This window comes from Mirounga leonina, unplaced genomic scaffold (assembly GCF_011800145.1).
Source record: "Mirounga leonina isolate KUSES-001 unplaced genomic scaffold, KU_Mleo_1.0 Mir_151, whole genome shotgun sequence".
Classification (NCBI taxonomy): domain Eukaryota; kingdom Metazoa; phylum Chordata; class Mammalia; order Carnivora; family Phocidae; genus Mirounga; species Mirounga leonina.
The window spans coordinates 64,528,003-64,550,061 of record NW_023270377.1 but is presented as its reverse complement, the minus strand read 5'-3'; the positions used below and the strand labels follow the sequence as shown (position 1 = coordinate 64,550,061).

General features: G+C 38.8%; 1 protein-coding gene across 7 annotated transcripts in view; it reads right to left on the bottom strand.

The window, feature by feature from the left end:
• The window catches only part of TTC21B (tetratricopeptide repeat domain 21B), a 94,143-nt gene that overhangs the window by 8,881 nt on the left and 63,203 nt on the right, over positions 1–22,059 (bottom strand). For 2 of the 7 annotated variants that reach the window (XM_035007858.1, XM_035007857.1), the window contains exons 26-29: positions 20,586–20,693; positions 18,817–19,041; positions 13,811–13,931; positions 9,744–9,811 (exon numbers count right to left, since the gene is read on the bottom strand). In XM_035007858.1, the coding sequence (XP_034863749.1) occupies positions 9,744–9,811; positions 13,811–13,931; positions 18,817–19,041; positions 20,586–20,693 (522 nt within the window). Of the gene's footprint in view, positions 1–6,333; positions 8,322–9,205; positions 9,812–13,810; positions 13,932–18,816; positions 19,042–20,585; positions 20,694–22,059 lie in introns of those variants that run through there. The other 5 variants (XM_035007856.1, XM_035007855.1, XM_035007860.1 and 2 more) reach the window with 5 other exon arrangements.

Below are 22,059 nucleotides of genomic sequence, written 5' to 3'. Positions count from 1 at the left end.
CTGCAAAATGCTTATGGCAACACTTTAAGATAGGTTGTTAAATTTATCAACATTAAAATCAATCAAAATTGGTGGTGCTGAGGAAGGTGGGGGACAGCAAACAAATCTTGAGGTCTTTAGTAGGTTTGTTTTTTGTCATGAGTGTTGGGTGAAGCAATTCTGAAACTATTTTAGATGGATTATAGGATTGAAGAAATGAACAAATATGTTGAGGTTGTTGGGACTCAAGGTCTCACTGTGGAAGAAGGGAGGTACAAATGAAGACTGGGGGAAAGCAAGAAAGAACCCAAGATGATAAACTGGAATTGGAGAAATGGATGTAGTTTTGTGATTTCTAAAATATGTGTGTATTTATTTGTGCACTCATGTGTATGTGCACACATATATGTGTATACATGTGTACGTGTGCATATGCATGCATGTTTTTTATTTGCTCAAAGTGTTTACATTTCTTTTTAGAAGATTTATTTATTTGAGAAAGAGAGAGTGAGCAAGGGGAGGGGCAGAGGGAGAGGGAGAGAATCTCAAACAGACTCCCCGCTGAGTGCAGAACCAGACACAGGGCTCTATCTCATGACCGTGAGATCGTGACCTGAGCTGAAACCAGGAGTCAGACACTTAACCGACTGAGCCCCCAAGGTGCCCCTGCTCAGAGTGTTTAGAAACAGTTCACCCTAGTAGCAGTGAGCACTTTAGCAGTAAGATCTTGATCTCTAACACCATCCCCTCACTAAAGGGAACCAGGGCTCCTTGGAGAAACTGCTGACTGCAGGGCTGGGGAAGGGCAATTAGAAGTTCAACCCAAGACATTTTGTTATACTAGAAAGTAGGGAAGTGCTCAAAAAGAAAAAAAAAAAAAATGATGGGGGCATGTCCCAAGGCCAGAGGAGTCAGCTTAATGCAGGTCCCGCTGGCCAAATCTGAAACAATTCAAGCACCAAAATAAGGACATTAGTGACTTATGAGTCATTGGGGAGGGGGGAATAAAAAGAATTCATGAATCCATAAATAATAGATTAATTCACAAAAAGTAAAAAATAATAAGTAAGAAAGGGAGGGGCTCTTGCTTACAGTAAAATGCTAAGGGCTGACTGGTTGGTACATGTGGAGAATGTGCTGATGACAGACGGGACTGTCTTTTATAACCATCATGGTAAAGAAGAGATCAGGAAAGAATCATGCTAACCTAGGGAATATTTTTGAAGAAGAGTAGACTATTTGTATGATCTAAAAGTATCTCCTCACAGATTGGTTACTAGGTACAAGGGAAAACACTAACAACTCCAGAGTGGGAAAATTTGACTGGGTAATCAAAATTAATGTCATCAACCAGGACAGATGGACACGATGTGCTTCCAGAGGATACCCTAAGGACAAGGCATTACTTATAGGATTATGGCCAGGTGTGCTCAATGTAAATCTAACCGTGAAGAGCTTTCAGACTATCCCCAAATGAGGAACAACTCTACAATAAAGAAAAGGGCTGGATGACTGTATCCTTCAGACATGGCTGTGTTACAAAAGACAGAGAAAGGTTGTGGGAATTGCCCCAGCTTTAAACAAGACTAAAGAGGCATGACAAGCAATGCAGTCCCCGATCCCAGAGTGGAACCGGACTGGAGGAAAAGGATGCTATGGGATAGAGGACATTATGGCACCAACTGGCAGTAGAGTGGGAGATTAAAATTCCTGTGTCGATGTTAAATATACTCAAGCTCACGACTGTACTGTGACTGGAGAAGGATTTCCATTCTTGGGAAATACACAAGAAAGTACTTAGGAGAACAGGGGCATGTATAATATATGCAACTTACTCTCAAAGTGCTCAGAAAAAAATCCTATGTATGGGTATGAGTATCTAAGTGTGTATGCATCAACGTATACAGAAACATACGTAACCACACAGAGAAGGCACACAGGATGGAGCCTTGAGGTAAGACAGTGGCAATATTTTTATATCTGAGTAAACGGCAGGTGGGTAGTCTTTGTACTTTCTTATTCATGCAACTTCTGTAAGTCTGAAAAGATTTCCAAATGAAAAGTTAAAGTCAACCAAAAAAGCAAAAAAATTCCCTTTTTGTGAAAATAAAAACAATTTGCACTGGAACTAAAATAATGAATATTTGACATTTTAAGAAATCTATGAAAACAACAATAACAAAAGCATACAAAAAGATCCGACACTGTAACTTAAGAGTTATGTGTTTAGCACAAAGAAGTGCTAGCAGGATCCAGACACACCCTGTTTGTAACATTTCTTCCTCTTGCCTCTTTGTGGGGCATATGTTCAATCATTTTAACTTTGCTCTTGGGTGTTCTCAAAATCCTGGACTTTCCCAATTCCTAAATTCCCCTCCAAATGTCCTCTGCACTTTGTGACTTAAGTGAAATGTGAAAAATCGGTCAGACGTTTTTCAAGAAATTGTATGTCAGGGGAGAAGTTTTTATTCATTAACTAGAGCAATTTCAAGTATTTAACTTAAAGTGTTTGAAAAGAGCATTTATAAAACTGCTTAGCATTTTAGCACATTTTTTTTCCTTCTAAGTTTTTAAACTTAGTTTTTCAAAGAAAGTTTAATCTCTAACTGGGGAGCAGAACCTCTTACCCTGGCCCATTAAAAGTGAGCATACTACTACTTCCCAGCTCTGTTTGTGATTTAAAAAAAAAATTTTTTTTTTAAACTTCTTACATCATTTACCCATTAAAAATAAAAGTAGCCTGTCTTTGGCGGAAACTGAAATAGTAATTACCTTCTTAAAATACCCTTATTTATTTTTTTTTTAAACAGAGTTTCTTTTACGTTGCCAAAACAATTTGTTTGAAGAAAGATAAAAATAACATGCACACTATTTGAAAACAGTTTGGTTTAAAGATTGCCATAGCTTCTAAGGTTATACCACTCGGAAGGAAGACATTTAGAACCTGCTCATTACTCAGCTTTCATTTATGGGATCAAATTGCTTTTGTGGGCATGGTGCCAGATTCATTTATGTGCACTGTAAGGCAGATTGTAGAGTGAAGCATTTTTCTAGAAAACATCTGGTTCTTAAGAAGAGTATTAAAAGGTGGGTAGCACTTTTTTCCGCCCATAACTATGATTTATTATGTTACAGTAACCCCCCTCTAATCTGGCAGGCAGACTTCCAGCAACCACCACCAGGAACCTGGAAGTAAGTGAAAAATACTTCAGAGCCCAAGGAAAACAGACGCCCCCAAATTCCATGCATATGAAGCAGTGGTACTGCATTTAGGTCAAAGTCCATTTTATTTATTACAAAATTATTGAAGTCAATTAGCATAAGAGCTCCCGAGGCCACCTTTATCTGTCAGACCTCTTTTCTGCAGTTTTTTGGTTCTGATATTCTCCTTACAAAAATCACACATCCCTGCAAACTCTTATTCTTCTAAACGCCCCCGGACCCTCACCCTTTTCCTACTCCAGTTTTCCCCTCTTCTCTTTCTTGTACCTTCAATATCTGTTGGCTTTAAATATTCCAAGATGCTCAAGTAGCTCCTATCTTAGAAACCAGAAAAACGAAGCAAGACACTGGTCACGTCACAGGGCTCTGCAGCCGGCATGCCCCCCAAGCCCTTACCCTCGGCTCTGTATCTGTATCCTAGGCTGTCTGCTGTCTGTAACTCACCTTCCATTCACAGGGCTGTTACTAACCTACAAGGAATCTTGGTTCAGATTAGAAGAGGGGGCCCTCTTCCTCCAAGTGGGGGGGGAGGCTCAGGACACAAAACTGAACCACCACACTTTGTGGCCCTGTGTGAGTTCAGTTATTTCCACTGGCTTCTTATTAAATTTGGTAGGATCATCACTAGAACTTTACTAGAATATGAGCTAAAACTGCAGAGAACTGGCTTTGCTCTCAATTTTTCTGCACTTGCGAGGCTGTGCTCTTTACCCATTTTGACGAGAGAAACTTCTAGCCTCTTTAGTAATCCCATGTTCTCCTATTATCATGACTATTACCACCCCGTTAACATTTCCCGCAGTCTTTTTTTATCTTCTACATCCTGAATCTTTTCCTCTGACAAGTGAAATAAACCAGATTACATTCTGCATAAACAATTAGTAGTAAAGTGTGGGTGTTAAGAGTTGAAAGAATGTTAGCTTTTGTTTAGTTTTTCCTACTCATCTTTGCTCAGCTAAAGAACTTTAAACAGTCAGCAAGAAGCAAGTTTGAGAACATTATTCTCTAAAAAAAAAACCACAAATTTTTTTAGTGTATATGTTCATTGCAGCTAACTTGTAAAATAAATACATTTCTGATTATTTCAGCACTCAGATATAATGAGTTAAAATTTGGGTTAATTTCTTTAAAAAAAAAAAGATTTATTTATTTGAGAGAGAGCATGAGTCGGGCAGGTGGGGGGGTGGAGGGAGAGTTCGGAGAAGCAGAGTCCCCGCTAAGCAGGGAGCCTGACGTGGGGCTCGATCTCAGGACCCTGGGATGATGACCTGAGCCGAAGGCAGATGCTTAACTGACTGAGCCACCCAAGCGCCTCCCAAAAATTGGGTTAGTTTCCTCTGGTTTTGTATGTATTTATATCCATGCATCTATTTTTTTCCAAGTTAATATTTTATATGGAGTTATGTTTCCTGCTATTTTGCTTATTATTTTGTGAGAACTTTAGCAGTTAAAAATCTTTGAGTAGTTTTAAAAAACACATAAAAACATCTTTGAAAATAGTTTTGATGACTACATAGTATTCCATTATTGGGTAAACTTTAATATATTTGACCACTTCCTTTATGTTGAGTGTTTTGGTAACAAAAACAACAAACCCAAAAACCAAAAAATAAGCTTTCTGCTGTTTGTTTTTTTTAACTGAAAAATTTCGAGAAATTTCTGAATATCTCCCATGAAAAACTTTTCTAAGTGCGATTACTCAAAGGACAAGCTCTTAATTCATGCTGCCGAATGCCCTTCAGGAAGGCTGACTACACTGTACCAGAAGAGTATGAACGTGTTAGCTTCCCTGCACCTTTGCCAGTCCTTCATGTATTACTTCACCAGCGCTAGCAGTGCTATATAATCCTATTATAAGGCTAGTCGCTTGTCTCCAGTCCCAAACTAAAAGTTTCTGTCAGTCTTAATTGGTCATTTGGTTTCCACAGCGACTCTACTACTCTAGTAGGGACTAGATGTACCCTAATGCAAGGTTCAACGTAGCTTCCTCAGCTGTACATGCGGAAAACCCTTCCAGAACTGCTCTAGGTTCTTAACTTCTAGGGAAGAAAGCTATTTCTTCTTGGGACCCAGTTCATACTAGCTGGCTTAAGGTCAAAGTGCATTAAACTTGTAACTGCTTCCTCACCATGAGGGGATGGTATTCTGATCCGAGGTTGATAGAAGATTCTTTCATGTTGTGCTCCTCTGCTGTCCTTAGTGCAGTCCCCAAACTCTCATTTCACCTGATTCCTTCAACTAGCAGTTTGAGTTCCCGCTTTCCTCGATATGTGATCTTGGGTATGTCACCTAAGGCCTGGTCATAAACCATGCCTCAGTGAACAAGAAGACATCAGAGACTGGTTAAGCGCTAAACAGTTTAAAAAGGGTGATAAGATACAGCATGACAGGATGGCTACTTTAGACTGTGGGTCCGGACGTGGACATGGCCTCTGATGAGGTGACAATAAACTGACACCTGAAAGAAAGAAAGAATAAGCCTAGAGCAGGAAGCTCGGAGACAGGAAGCAGGGTAAGGGAGAGGAGAGCAGGGAGAGAACCCCAGGTTAGAGGAGGCTAGAGCAAAGGCAGAGATGGATGAAGAGATTATGCATGTAAAGAGTACAGCACAGTGTTTGGTGTGGGGAGGGGAGAGGACAGAGGGGAAAAGAGAAGGAGTAGGGTGGGGAGGAGGGCGAGCATGAATGAGAACCCTGAATCCCGTTCAGCTGAGCGGTCTTGGGGAACTCACTTGTCCTTTTTATCTCACCTTGGACTTCATTTTTTTCTTCTGTGAAGGTTTTTCTCAGTTGCAGTTACTACTTGGCCCTGTTCCACTCATAAGAAATAAGTAGAGCCACTGTTCATTAAGAGCCTAAGTGAGTCAGGTTCATTACACGTTTTATGTATGTTTTCTCATTTAATCCTCACAACGACCTGAGGCAGATTATCCTTATACGCTTCTTTATGGATGAGAAAACAGAAGCTCAGAGAACCTACATAACTTGAGAAAGATTAAACACCTAGTAAGCGGTAGAACCCAGCTGAAACCCAGGCTGGTCTGATTTCAAATCCATGTACTTAACTGCCACACTACACTACTCCTCAGCTAGACTTCCTTTCGGTAATTTCACGTTTGTAAGAACTGTTCACTCCACTCAGTTCATCTTGTTCCTCATTACTTGACTAGCTCTGTGATAGAACACTTAGTTTCTTCTGCTGGCCAGATGTGGACAAGAGAATTTTTTCTTATAGACACAATCCCTCTTACTGATGCAAAATGTCCTAATATAGGAAACAGGGCGTGAGCTTTGAAGTTGTCTGGGTCAGTATGGCATCCAGATTCTGACACTTTTTCTGTGACCTTGGGCAAATCATTTAGTTTGAAACTCCATCCTCCTCATCTGAAAAATAAGAGTATTATTTCTCTGGGAAGCTGAGTGTAAATTAGAAGACATAATGTAAGTAAAGTTCTTAGAATAGTACCTCACAAATGGCAGGTGCAAAATATTAAGTGGTTGCTAAAGAAACAAAAACAAACTCCCCATTTTACAGATAGGAAGACTGATCTGGAAGTGTCTTGCTGGGAGAAGAAATGTTCTACTTTCTCTATCCAATTTCCAGGACTCTAGCATTCCATGATGCAAATTCACTGGAACTACTTAAGGTACTCTGTTATATAATATCCTTAACAACGTCCATTCAGGCTGAATTACAAAGAAAGAGCTAATCTGCCGCAGTTCCAGAATCACACATTCTAGGGTTCTGGTGATCAACTGTAATAAGACACATGAAAGTGTTCTAACAGATATGAAATGCTTCATAAATGCTCTTAAATATTTTCATGAAATGCCATAAATAAGGTAGGTGAACAAGAAGAATGATGAGAATTTTATGACGTATAACTGGAATTAGAAGGACTTTGGAAAATTGCAGAAGTAGTCAAAAACAAGAGAATATAGCTCAAAAAAAATAAACATAGGACACTTACAAGCAACAAGCGACTTAAAAATACTCTGTATTTATTGGAAATGCAAATGAAAGAGTAGACCCTATTTATGGTATTCTTAAAGACAACTGAAAAAGATGTAGACAACAAGTCAGAAGTAATGCTGAACACTGAGTTGATTAAGATTAGGTTAAATTTAACCTGAGAGGCTGAGAGCCGCTATGCCAGAGGGTGGCAGGCACGGTAAGGGAAGCAGCTGTTTTCACAGGGTGTGCCTGGGAGTCCCTGCTGACCAAAACTGTCCTGTCGCCCTTCCCGGCCAGATGTTACCGTGTCTCAAGTGCCATCAAGAGATCTAGTCTTCGGGCTAAGGTGAATTATTGCTCTGAGAGTTTACCTATTTCAACTGATTTCACATCCAGATTATTTCTTAAGATCACATTGGCATCGAAAGCAGAAAGAATGAGTTCAACAAAGGGAATGGAAGCTCCCATTCTTTACACTTTTCCAAAAAGATTTTTCTAGGAATGTCACATATTCCAACTACTCATTAACAGTGCAAATTGTTTAGGGGGCTTACCCTGGTTTTGCAAAACTTACCACGTCTTTTGAGTTCCAACAGCAATACAAACCATACATTTATAAAGTTTTTATTAAAATATACTTTTTCTTTTCATACATTATTTACAAGAACATTTTCTCAAACCTTTCAAACAACAGAGAATGTTACAAAAAAATTTTAACAAAGAACAAAAGCATTTTGAATGTATTTCCTGAACTAAACAACTAATATTCCTTAGAAAAGACATAGGATACTTAATTACCTCGTATTTAACAAAATATTCGTTATAGAAATGGGTTATAATCTTTACCACAGAGACACCAAATCTGCTCCTAATCAAGAAAGTCAATCAAATAAACCAGCTCCCACGGACCTTCTCCATCAGAAACCCAGCCATTTGACATAGCATTTCTCTTTATATACAATAGCGGCCTCTGCTGGAGAAAGGAAAGTATGCTTCTGTTACAAAGTTTTAGCTCAAACCTATTCTGAACTACAGGAACTGAGACCTGTCATTTCCTGCATAACCAACAAACTAAATTAAACTACTTTTCAAGGCCTCAAAGATATACGGGCCTTATCAAGTATATCCTTCCTGATTTTTGGATAAGTTGGATGTCCTTCAAGAACCTGCAAACACAAAAAAACCAAAAACAAAACTAAAGCACGAGAACTCGTAAATGATTACTGAGAACTGGAGAGCTACAGAACTTGCTGGAAATGAGCATTACAGTTGAGATTTCATTGTATTAACACTACAAATATAACAACCCTTCTTAAAGGTGACAGCTGAAATGTGACATAACTCATAGTAATAGTAATTAGATGACAACAACAGAATACAAATACATGTGGGAAATACAACAAATATACTTACTTCCTTAATAGATCAGTTGCAAAAAAACAAGTATGTATCAATGATTTTAAGTATTTAGAAAATTTAGGCTATTCATATGATACTTAAAAAACCCTTACAGAGTTATTTTTGACCAGGAGCACACATCAGATTTACCTGGAGGGATTTTGAAACATATGAATTTCCAGGTCTACTGAGTCTAGGAGTGGGGAGATAGTCATTTTTAAAAGAATTCCACAAATGATTCTAATGTGTAACTTACATTAACGCACAACCTTAACCTTAATGTGAAATACTGCCTTGCAGAGTTCAGTAATCAATAGCAATCACTGAAGCCACGTATTTGCTATAATGATGCTGAGACAGCGATCTGGGGTAGGAGACATTACATAATTCTTTTCTAAGGAGCTTTTCTTGGAGTTCCTAACCATGTTGAATATAATGCCTTATCTGGAACAATGGGGCAATGCCTTATATATCAGCGAGACAATGTATATATAAAGAAGCTGCCAATTCTAGGGGCGCCTGGGGGGCTCAGTCATTAAGCGTCTGCCTTCGGCTCAGGTCATGGTCCCAGGGCCCTGGGATCGAGCCCCGCTCCATGGGGAGCCTGCTTCTCCCTCTCCCTCTCCCCCTGCTTGTGTTCCCTCTCTAGCTGTTTCTCTCTCTGTCAAATAAATAAAATCTTTAAAAAACAAAACAAAACAAAACAATGTACATATAAAGAAGCTGCAAATTCTAGAAGTGTAACTTAAGTATTTGTCATTTTAGTAAGGGATCGTTTAGTTAGGGATCAATTACAGAAATGTAATCGAATGACTTCTAAATAACAGAAATACCTCTTATCTCTGATTTATAAATCTGAATTCTCTACTAACCAGACTTGGACACATTCACAAGAACTTCATTCAGAACAATGGCTTGGAGAATCAGTAGTTTTATTTCACATGCTTCTCCTCTAGCCTCTTTCACTTGATAGAAACATTTTATTATTGGAGCCCCAATTAAAAACATGTTTAAGGAAACTTGATCATTTTCTAAACTTGGAAAGGTGGTAATCTCTCTCAGATGTATCTGATGAGTCATTTAACCAAAACACAACATTCTCTACCTCTATTCATGTACATCTTGAGATGAACTAAAAGTAGGAAATCGTGCAGCTGAAAAGTTTTAAGACATCTAAATTGAAGTGTTACCTGGTGACATATGTCAATGGCATCCACATATCTTTTTGCTTTTAAGTAATTAAATGCCAGTTTGTATCCTGTTAAGACAAAAAAAAAAGAAAACCATAATGATGTAGTACTATTTACAGAGCACACGGCTAGCATCACCTTTTTTGCCTCCTCCTTTGTTTGCTTACTCATGGGAGAAGTCTAAAAGAAGGCTAGAAGAGAGAGGTGATGGGATGATGGGAGGGAGAACAGGTACAACAGAAAATGGAGGTGGAAAAAGGCCTGCAGTGAGAAGACTGCCATCCTGCAAGATGGCTTTTGTAACTTACTAACAAAGTCCCATTTATGTCAGGTTACAGTGCAGACTCATCACCGGACAATAAACGATACCACAGCTATCCATTTAGATAGCACAGATTTGTTTCGCCCTTAACATGTTAGGCACACTGTTCCGACAGGCAGGAGGTTTGCAGTCTATTAGGAAATAATGTAGGTTATTTAAAAAATCACACAAGTAAGTTACCACTTTCAAAAGTGAGATAAATGGTATGAAAGCAAGGTACGGGCCAAGACCCCTTGAGTAAGAAACCTGGATGGGGAGAGGGCGGGTATCAGGCGACGCTTGCAGTCAGAAGGAGGAGGCCTGCACTGAAGTGTGAACACTCTTAGGCAGAGGAAGCTGCTCTGATAACAGGCGGTGGTGGGAGCCACAGGAATGAAACAGACCAGAGTACAACGTGACAGGGCAGAGCAGGTAGGACAGCTGCCCAGAAGAGGGTAGAGTAGTCGCCAGACATTCCACATCAACCATAAGTAACAACGATCGCAAGTACTGATACTGAAGTGCCAGGGTTCAAATACATTTAAAATAAGGTTTTAAGACAGTCTTAAAGGACTGCTGTTTTTCCATAAGAACGCTATGAGAGTTAGCAAACAGAAGGAGATAAGAAAGTAACAGTGGCATTGTACCCACAAATGCGAAGTGATATACCACGGTGTAAAATAGTATGTGAAAATTCATAAATTTGGTATTTCACTTTACGTCTTACAAATATAAGTTAGGTACATTTGAATGCTGCTCCTGGGCCCTAATAAAAGTACCAAAGCATTTTTTTTTTTAAATTTCAAACAAATATTTGAAAAGAATTACTGGCTAATGTAATCATAAGGTAGTGAACAGTAAGAGAGAGGAATTACCTAAAATTCATAATATTTGATATAAACACACATAAACATACATGCCTATAAAATTGTCAATGATGAAAACAGTAAGTTTCAGAGAGTTAAACTTGATACCATTACCAAGGAAATGTAAAACAGGCTAAAAATAAAGTCGGTGACATTTAAAAAGGAAAACAATTTAAGATGTCATGCCATGTCAATCATACTTTACATGGAAACTAGAGCCAAAAAGCCTGGATTTCAGTTTTGGTTTCTGGCTTCCTGACTAGCTTGGAGACCTGAGCAAGTCAGGTGAGCTGTCAATTTCAAGTTTCCTCACCAGAACCCCACCCCCAACTCCTAGTGCGATTTTTTTTTTTTTTTAAAGATTTTATTTATCTGACAGAGAGAGACACAGCGAGAGAGGGAACACAAGCAGGGGGAGTGGGAGAGGGAGAAACACGCTTCCTGCGGAGCAGAGAGCCCGATGCGGGCTCGATCCCAGGACTCTGGGATCATGACCTAAGCCGAAGGCAGACGCTTAACGACTGAGCCACCCAGGCGCCCCCCTAGTGCGATTTTAAGATCAAATGAAATACTTGTGAAATGCTTTTAAGTTTTAGAGTGCCACACATATATTAGCAATTTAGTCAATTACTAAATTGGAAGCACAAAGTTTTAATGTTGGAAGAAACTTGATGGATCATCTTGCCCAAAAAATCTGAGAGAGGAAATAAAGGGCCAGAAATGGCGAAAAAAATGTGCACTGCTGTCACATTACACCTGTCAAGCTTATAAAAATTCAACACTATGTAATCGGCGGGGGGAAAGGTAGCAGGGGAGGGGAGTGGAGAGAGGAATATGGACACTGCGAACAGTCTCGTTAGTGGTGCCTGTGCCCCCAGAATGGGTGCAGAGGGGCAGACACAGATGTGTTTTCTTCCTGGCTCTCCGTTCCCGGTGCTTCTCACAGCGATAGCACTCAAGCCTGAATCTCACGGAAAGAACAAGACCACGATTTGAAGGATTTCCTGACAACTGAAAAAGTGAAATGCACTGTTAACTTGGCCAGGCAATTGCGGGTGTTAGATGTAATGACCACCTGAAGGAAGAAACTAAAGAATGAATTAAGAGCCTCAGGGAAAACTTACCAATGAGAAGTCCCCAGGGAAATTGATAAAATCATCTATAAAATACACAGATGACACAATGGAAGAACTAATGAGTTAGAATCTCTGTATTTGCTGAAGTCTTCCAAGGAATAGAATGTTTAAATCATTTAACTTCTAAATGTATACCTTCTATGGAATAAAGTATCAAAATTACATATATTTTTAAAGACATTTAAGGAATTTTCATTTTACAAGCTGACTTGATTCTGTAGGATACAGGATACTTGAGAAGGAAAAATACCATCAACAAATGGTACTGTATTAGTTCCTCTGCCCTATACAAGTCTAGTAAAGTAACAGAACCCAGAAAAATACATGGTGGGGGAAGTCCTGAACTAACAGCAGTTAATGTAAAGATGACCTATCGGACTGCAAATTAAATCTGAGTCCATACCATGACATGGCTGCTAAAGACAGATGCCACCTTAAGGCCGAATTAACAACTACTAAAATGCCTGATAAAAAAACCAGCTTGATTATACATAATCTTAAGTATAATTCAGGAACTTGTTCATTTCTAGTACAACAGGTCAGGAGGGGCATGGACCAGTAAAACGGCCTTTTCCAAACTCATTTGGCCATGAAATCTAATCTCCTCATACTCAACTCTCTCTTTTCATTTGTTCTTTTTTGTAAAGAAATAACTATTAATATCTCACCAAGTATTCCAAAGCACAGATTGGGAAGCACTATTTTAGAGTTTCCAGGAGACAGCAACAAGGAGGGTGAAAGATTTGGAAGCAAGTCTCAGGAAAAATGGGCAAGTAACTGAGATAGTTTGAAGAGATGTGTTCGGAGAGACAGGACAGAAAGCTGAATTAGAGTACACCACACGTGTAAGAAGGAAAGGGCTCTGTGGGTTGCTCTAGAAAGAAGACCTGGCAGCTTCAATGCAGCATATTTCAGCTCAGTACAAAGAAAGGGAAGAACATAGGGATGAGCTCCCTCACAATGTGGGGGGAGGCTAGTCACTAAGTATATCCTGGATCTGTCTATCTGGTAGGGATGTTGGAGAGCGCATTCCTTGAGTCTATCACTGGAACAAGCTGATGTTTCTCGATGCTCAGGAAAAAAAAATGTCTACGGTCATACTATCGGGGGAAACATGTTCCCTCTGTGACATCCATCATCATTTACATTAGTGTATAAAAGCACAGAGGGCGCCTGGGTGGCTCAGTTGGTTGAGCGACTGCCTTCGGCTCAGGTCATGATCCTGGAGTCCCTGGATCGAGTCCCGCATCGGGCTCCCTGCTCGGCGGGGAGCCTGCTTCTCCCTCTGACCCTCCCCACTCTCATGTGCTCTCTCTCTCTCATTCTCTCTTTCTCAAATAAATAAATAAAATCTTTAAAAATAAATAAATAAATAAAAGCACAGAGAAGTCCTGCAATAAAGAAACCTACAGAACTTGATTTAATGAAATGTTTTCCTAACTGACCTGACGCGGGAACACTTTTCCCTCCAGCATTACCATTCAGAAATGGCTGAGGGTTAAGGGAGAGAAAGGGGCAGAATTAGATTAGATGTCCTTTAAGGTGACTGAGGACCAGTTTGAATCTCAAGAAATTATACTTAATAACTATTAAGTTAATAATCTATTATGAATATAAAATTTATTTTTTCAGAAGGACTAATAAAGGAAGTTGGCTCTTAATGTATATTTTGTTCTTAAAAAGAAATCAAATGCATTTAAATGAAGATTTACAAATAGAACCCAAGTTTCCAGTGAAAACCTGTACCTAATTTGTTAAACTCACCAACTGTTGGATTTGTCTGATTGCCATGTTTCCACGCCATCTCATAGTTTAAGGCAGCATCTGTGTATGCTTGCTCTTTTTCCATAATGTACCCCATATATTCATAAGCTTTGCAGCAAGACTGAAGGAAAATGGAAGATGTATTAATAGATTAAACTTGATTTGATGGGGTGCTTAGGACTGTAGAGGTCGACCACATTAAGTCATTTAATGGGCTCATAAAACAATGTTTTTCAACCTTGGCTATGCAATCAAATCATCTATGGGACTTAATAAAAGATTCTAATCAAGCCCGACTCCCATTCCCCCCAGAGTCAGGATTTTTAGGGGACAGGCAAGGGAATGTATATTTTACATATATACATATACAGTTTTTATTACAAATAATTTCAAGTTAAAATTTACAGTGTAATGAACCCCATGAACCTCTATCTTCAACAATTAAATCACGACTAATACTGTTTTAACATCTACCTCCCCATACTCGTCCTTCTGTATTAGCAAATAAAAAATCCTCAGATATTGTACCATCTCATTCATAAATATTTTAGTATGCTTCTTTAAATATAAGGACTTCCTTTAAACAGAACCACAGTTTATCATACCTAAAACGTAACAACTCCTTGGTATTACCAAATATCCAGTCATTATTCAAATTCCAACTGGTCTCAATATAATTTTGTTTTGTCTTTAGTTTGTTAGGATGATGAGCCAAACAAGGCCCACATGTTGTGACTGGCTAAAATGTCTCTTAATTTTCCTTTGATTTAGAGGTTTCCCTTCATTTCTTTCCAGGTCTCCTTTCTTGCGGTTAAATGTAGCAAACAAGAATTTTTATCCTTGAGTTTGTCACAGCCCAGATTTAGTTGAGTGCATCCTTGCGGTGCTTATGTAATGTATTCCCATGTCACCGATATCTGGAAATTATAATTAGATCTAGAGGTTTAAATTTGATTTCAATCTTTGGGGACAGAGGTGAAAGGACTTCAGAGGTCAGTGCCCTGCTGAGCCACATTGGAGCCTGAGGCAAAAGGAAAAATGTATACATGCTTTTGTGATTTTTTAATTGCTAATTTTTTCCCAAACATTAATTTTTACAAATCAAACTGAAAAGCGGGGATGTTGAAATTCACATTTTAAATCTGGATATTTTCTTTATACCCAGACAAAATTTATTATTTTATTTTCCTGACTTTAATGGGAGTAAATATGTCAATAATATTTTCATTAAAATCATTACCCATTGAAAAATACATAAAAACATGGATATGGAGGCATACATTTCCCCTTTTGTTTCTGGCTTCAAAGCGTTCAGCACAGCACTGTCAGATGCTATTTATTTGCCATTTTGATTTAAAAAATATTGCATTAAATTATTTATAATAATTTTTATTATAATTTGTTATAATATTCTATAATAATCTTGATTAAATGCTTATTTATCTACAGTGGACTCGATGTTTAAAAAATTCATACATTGAAACCCTCACCTCCAGTGTGATGGTACTAGGAGATGGGGTCTTTGTGAGGGAATTCGGTTACGAGGATGGAGCTCTCACGAATGGGACCAGTGTCCTTATAAAAGAGACCCCAGACAGTTCTCTCACCCTCTCCTTCCACCATGTGAGGATAAAACAAAAAGTTGGTGGTCTGCAACCCAGAAGAAAGCCCTCACCAGAACTGAACCAGGCTGGCATCCTGATCTTAGACTTCCAGCCTCTAGAACCGGGAGAAATCAGTTTCTGCTGTTTATAAGACACCCGGTCTATAGGACTTTGTTATAGTAGCACCAGCTGCTGAAGATAATTCCTGAGACTTAAAGTGCCCTTTTAAATTCTGGACCCCAAGTGAGGGTTTGACTTGCTCACCCCGGTCCGGCCCCGTCATAGATGGCATGTTCTTCCCTCAGGAGGCACATAATATCAGATTCTCTTTTTATGATGTTAAATCCATTCATTAATTTATCAGGGATGGAAAATGGTGATAGTCTCTCACTCTTCATTTATTAGCTGGGAAATACCTATCATGAGAAATGTCTCCTTTTATGCTCTATTGTTGCCCAGTAGTAGAGTTCACACAGAAAAGGTAGGCTAAGTGCTTAATGCCTTCCCTTCATTTGCTGGCTTCAGAAATAACGGTTCATGAGCATAGTTCAGTGGAGACCAATTAGGTTTTTGATTTCTTTTTTCTTTTTCGGGTCTTTGTAAACTCATGGGATTTAAACTTATTTGGTGTGTTTCAATCCACTGCAGTTACTATTCTTACTGACAGTTAATGTGTTCCAACTTTGGCTAGTGCGAGTGTCTTCAAGTTGGCTCCTAAGTCCTTGACGGGACTCTAATCATCTTCGATAGCTTCCTTGCCATCTGGTATGACAAGATGGTCTAGTATCATCTTGTGCATTTCTGTCCCAGATCTGGATGATCTCCATCTTTTAATTATACAATTCAAGGTTTCTAAGCTCTAGTTCCTGAATCTCATGCTTCCAATATTGACATGTCTAATCAGCCAAACTGGCGCCTCTGAAGTAGCCATCGTGTTCAACCAGGCAATATATCGTTGTCAGTGTTCTGGCAAACTGAAATTCTGTCTGTACTGAAACCCTAATTCCCCCGTAATCTTGCTTAATCCTAGACTAGGCACGTAAGGGTCAGCCATCTGGCAGTTTACATTTTTCTTTTTCCTTTTTTTTTTTTTTTATTGAAGTAGAGTTGACCCACAATGTTACATTAATTTTAGGTGTACAACAGAGTGATTTAACAAGTCTATACCTTATGCTATGCTCATCACAAGTGCAGCTACCATCTGTTATCATACAATACTATTACAATATCACATATTCCCCATGCTGTACCTTTCGTCCCCATGACTTATTCATCCCATAATTCATCCCATAACTGGAAGTCTGTATCTCCCATTTCTCTTCACCCATTTTGCCCATCCCCTTACTCCCGAACCCTCTGGCAACCATTAGTTTGTTCTTTGAATTTAAGAGTATGTTTGTTGTTGTTGTTGTTTGTTTAGATTCCACATATAAGTGAAATCTATGGTATTTGTCTTTCTCTGACTTATTTCACTTAGCATAATACCCTCTAGGGTCATCCAATGTTGTCACAAATGGCAAGGACTCATTCTGTTTTATGGCTGATAATATTCTATTGTATATATATGCCACATCTTCTTTATTCGTTCATCTATCAATGTACACTTGTATCACTTCTTTTTATTTTTTTTAAAGATTTATTTATTTATTTACTTAGAGAGAGAGAGAGAGAGAGAGAGAGAAAACATGAGTGGGGGAAGGGCAGAGGGCCTAGAGTGGGGGGGGGAGAGAGAGAGAGAAGCAGACTCCTGAATTAGTACTTTCATTTTCTTTGGGTAAATACCCAGTAGTGGAATTATTGGATCATATGGTATTTCTACTTTTAATTTTTTTGGGAACGTCCATACTGTTTTCCATAGTGGCTGCACCAATACACATTCCCACCAAAAAAAAAAAAAAGGAAAAAGAAAAATGTAAACTGTCAGATGGCTGACCCTTACGTGCCTAGTCTAGGATTAAGCAAGATTACAGGGGAATTAGGGTTTCAGTACAGACAGAATTTCAGTTTTCCATAGTGGCTGCACCAATACACATTCCCACCATCACATTCCCACAAGAGTTTCCTTACCTCCACATACTCGCCAACACTTGTTATTTTTTGTCTTTTCGATACTAGCCATTGTGACAAGTATAAAGTAATATTTCATCATGGTTTTGATTTGCATTTCCCTGATGGTTAGTGATGTTGAGCATCTTTTCATGTGTCCATTGTGGCCACCTGTATGTTTTCTTTGGAAAAAATGTCTATTCAGATCCTCTGCCCATTTTTAAATTGGACTATTTGGGGGTTTTTTGGTGTTGAGTTGTACAACTTGTCTGTATCTTTGGATAGTAATCTCTTACCAAATATATCATTGCAAATATCTTCTCCCACGTATAGACTGCCTTTCTGTTTTGTTGATGGTTTCCTTCTCTGTGCAGAAGCTTTTTATTTTGGTGTCATCCCAACAGTTTATTTTTGCTTTGTTTCCCCTGCCTGAGGGGTCTGGGAGTTTAGATTTTTGAAAACCTATTAATGAGAATCTGTTTTTCAAGCACAATTTAACTTAAAATTAGATGTACAGACTCTAAATTGATAAATGGCTTGATGTTTTAGGTTTTTAAAGTTCCTAAGAAAATAACTTAATAGCATTAGATGATCATAACTCTTTAAAAAACAAATGATCCACTTCGTAATCTAATATGCTGAAAATAAAACAGATTTACTATGATTAAAATGTTGAAGTAATTGCTATGAATCTGTAAAGATAAATATCCTCAAGTTTCTAAGTTAAGTACAATTATTTTTCAACAAATACTAACAAATTCTTAACTTAAAAAATGATAAAATAAAACCTTCTTTTTTTGTGACTAAACACCAAAATGCACTGTTACTAAAAGGCCTTGGATTTCCACAGACTTGAAGATTTTCAATTTCATACCTAAAGATAAGGACTTTTTAATAAACAAATTAAATGCTGAAAAGACTTTTACCCACAAAATGTATTATGCATAGTGGATTCTAATAGTGTGAAAACAACATGCAGCTGTGGTAAATTCATCTAGAGTATTTCTTAATAGGAGGGACAGACGTCCGCAATTAACGTTCTTCTGCAATTTTCATTAGGTCTGGGATGAGCTCGATAATCACAGGCAAATGCTTGACATTCCATAAACACTCTCTGTAAGTGGGGCATACCACAGCTGAAACTTGAAACTGCATAAATCTCTATCTTTATTTTCAAGAGCAAACGGCTTCTTTCTTCTTATTAATGTTTATTCCCTGATTGTGGTAAGAATAAACATTTAATTTTCAAAAAACACACAGGAACCCTTAGAAATGGACCATCATTCTATAATAACCTATTACAGAAAACTTTTACATCGAAGGTTAACAGTAATTTTTTACTCTTCGGTCACCTACCTTATTATGACGCAGGCACCGTTTCAGCAGCTCTTCTGCCATGTCGTATTTTGCTGATTGAATATAAATATCGGCAAGCAGCAGCCAACCCTTCTCAAAGTCCTCAGCATCAATAGGATTCCAGTTCATTTTCGCAATCCGCTTCAGCTGGTTTCTGGCTCGTGGAGTCTGTTTCAAGATCATATAAGCTGTTGCCATTCCCAGAAGTGCTGGAATATGATCCTTCTGTAAGAACGCAAAACTTCAGACCCCCAGATCCACAAACACAGATGTCCTATGTTTAAAAGGAAACATGGCAAGTAGCAAGGGCCTGTGGACTCCATATCTGGCTCCTCATAGATAACTGTGATATGGTCATTCTTTAATGCACCAAGTAACCTCAAGCTACCATGAAGAAACTTGGTCAGGCACCACGTGGTCAAAATAATCCAATAAATACGCAGATGCCATAACCACATGATTCAGACAATTAGGGCGACTTGATCTTTAATGGGACTGACTAGCTATTATGGTTTTATATAGAAACAGAAAAAAACAAAATTCTATTTCAACATAATCCTAACTGGAACATTTGTGTTTCAGATTCAGCATTTTGGCTTCTTAGTTCTTTCACTTGTAAAACAAGAATGAGATTGATTTACCTGCAAATGATATTCCTTACCTACACGAACTTGTACTGACTTATCTATATTGACTTTTTATCAAAACTGACTTCTATTGCTCCTTTTCCCTTCCTACTTGTTTTATTCAAAAGCTTTTTCACTCAATAAAGTTTGACCAATGAAATGTTATAAACAAGGCATGCGATTAATTAATCACTTGGAAATTATGAAATAAATTCATGCCTTAAAATACTTGTAGACTTAGAGTGCAGCTTCTTCATAGTGTCTGTAAAACACAATGTTCTTTTAGAGGGGAGTTCAGTGTCAGGAAATGTCACTCTGTGAAACCAACAAACTAATAAGAATTGGTATAAAATGGAAGCTATTGGTAATCTACCCAGGAAACCAAATTACCTAAGCAATATGTGTATATCCCTGAAAAAACAAGGGTGGCTTCTTATATTTCAGCAGAGGGACTGTGATGTTTTTATAAAGGGGAAGGCTTCAGGTTAAAATACAAATAAAGGATGAGCAACTGTGATATAGAAATTATAATATCAAGACTATAATAAAGGTGCACGGTGAGATAGAAAGTTTGGGTAACCAATAAGGAACACTGCAAAAGGAGAATAGAGCAGTTTGTTCATTGTCCAACACCAACCATGGTTGGAAGTCAGAAAAAACCCTGGAATAGAGAAGGACAATTCCTTAGAGCTTGATGAAAATAATTTTTCAGAAGATAAAACTTCTTTGGTTGTAATTCTATGCCTACCCACAAACTTCCAGTATGTGATTTGTCCTTCTAATTAAGGAATGGCAAAAAGGTTTGAGTGCCAAATCCAGCCAACTGGTAGTAGGTTTCGGAGACACGAGGGGTATATCATCCATTTATTGAGGACCCTTTCCCCCTGCCTCCTCCTGTAGAAAGGAAAGAAAGTAGAGGCCTGCTCTGAATTTGTCAGCCAGGTCCTAGAACATTCCAAGCCAAGAAGGGTCCTGTAAACATGTCCAGATCTAGTCACATGCTAAAAATATCCCACACTATACATTTAAAAATAAGCTCTCTGATTTTAAAATCCCACACCCTGAATTTGAGTAGAATTAATCAATACCTCACAGCTTGATCACTACTGAATGAACTCAAGAATAGTTTCTAAAAGTACAAACCTGAGTTCCAACCCCTGCATTAGACCCGCGTGTCTTTTCTGGTGCAGACATCCTAAGGTGTTCAGCTGGCTTTCCTCTGTCTTTCTCAGTCACTCTGAGCTGCAACAACTTTAGATCACAGAGGACAATACAGCCATGTTATAAACAACACACCCTTCGGGTTCAAGGTGACAGGATGAAAGCAGGTGGAAACATTTTGCTTGGGTTTAAGGTATCTTGCACTGCTTCCTCCCGACTTCCTGTCACGTAACTCTTTTTCAATCAATCTGAACGCCACATAGTGTCGTGAATAGACAGGATGCATCCCTGCCTGCGTGCTTTTGTTTATATTTTCCCCTGCCTCTAGAATGTATCTTCTCCATCTCTGCCTGTGGAAATGCAATTTATTGTGGTTCTTCTTAAATCATACTTCTCCACAAAAGGGCCTCCCCACTCTCCTAATATTGTTTCCTACAGCACTTTTACCTGCAACTCTAGAACAGAATGTAATAGATTTTGGTTTGTACACAGTCAGTATGCTTTGCCTCATCTTCCCTGGATTGTGATAAACTTGACAGAAGAGACTGTCCTTGGTTTATCTTTATGATTCCCCCACTGTCCTTAGCACCCACTGGCTGCTTAACGAATATTCATTATATTTAATACATGCAGCTTATGAGTTAAAAGGAAAAAATGCAAGATAAAACTCATTGTTTCTGAAACTTCATGCATCAGTCTTTGGCTGGTATGGTCAGTTGACAGATTTGAGGATAGCGTATTACTAATCACATATGTAAGAATGGTAAAAAATAATGCAGTCTCATCAACACAAGAAACCGGTATTTCTAGGAAATAGCCACAATGTCACTCACAGCTTTTGGTGTTCTCTCAAACATCACACTTTAAACTCTCTCTCCTACTTCGGGTCTCCATTTGCCAGCCACTGTCATCCATCCACTGCCCCGTGGCCTGCCCCCTGAGAACATTACTTCACAGGCAGCAGATGGGCCCTGCTCTAGGATGTCGTTGCTGAGGGAGCTACCTGCTGTTTAGTTCCAAGGTGGCTTACAGTGCTGATAAAATGCCATCTAGGATACATGTTCCAAAATGGCAACAGGAGCTGCAGGTTCCCCAAAGCTCTCCCGGGTCCCAGGAGGCAGGAGGAAGGGGCCCCGGTAGGGAGTTTTTAGTAGCTTACTGCCACCACTATGACCAGTGAACCGCAAGGAAACACAGCAAAGTTCTGTATATCCTCTGAGAGACACAAATTTTGAGTTTTCGGTGGCCTACAACACTGCTGAGTGGAAGAACACGAAATCCAGTGAGTACGCTCAGACCTAGCTCACTCCATGAGCAGTGGGCACCTAGAACCCCTTCCTTAATATCAAGCCACTGGAGAAATACAGCACTATGTGAGGGAAGGAAAAACTGAGCACCCAGAGAGTGAGAAGGTGGATCTGAGTGAGTTGGAAAGAGAAGAAAGCCTCTGCTCTAA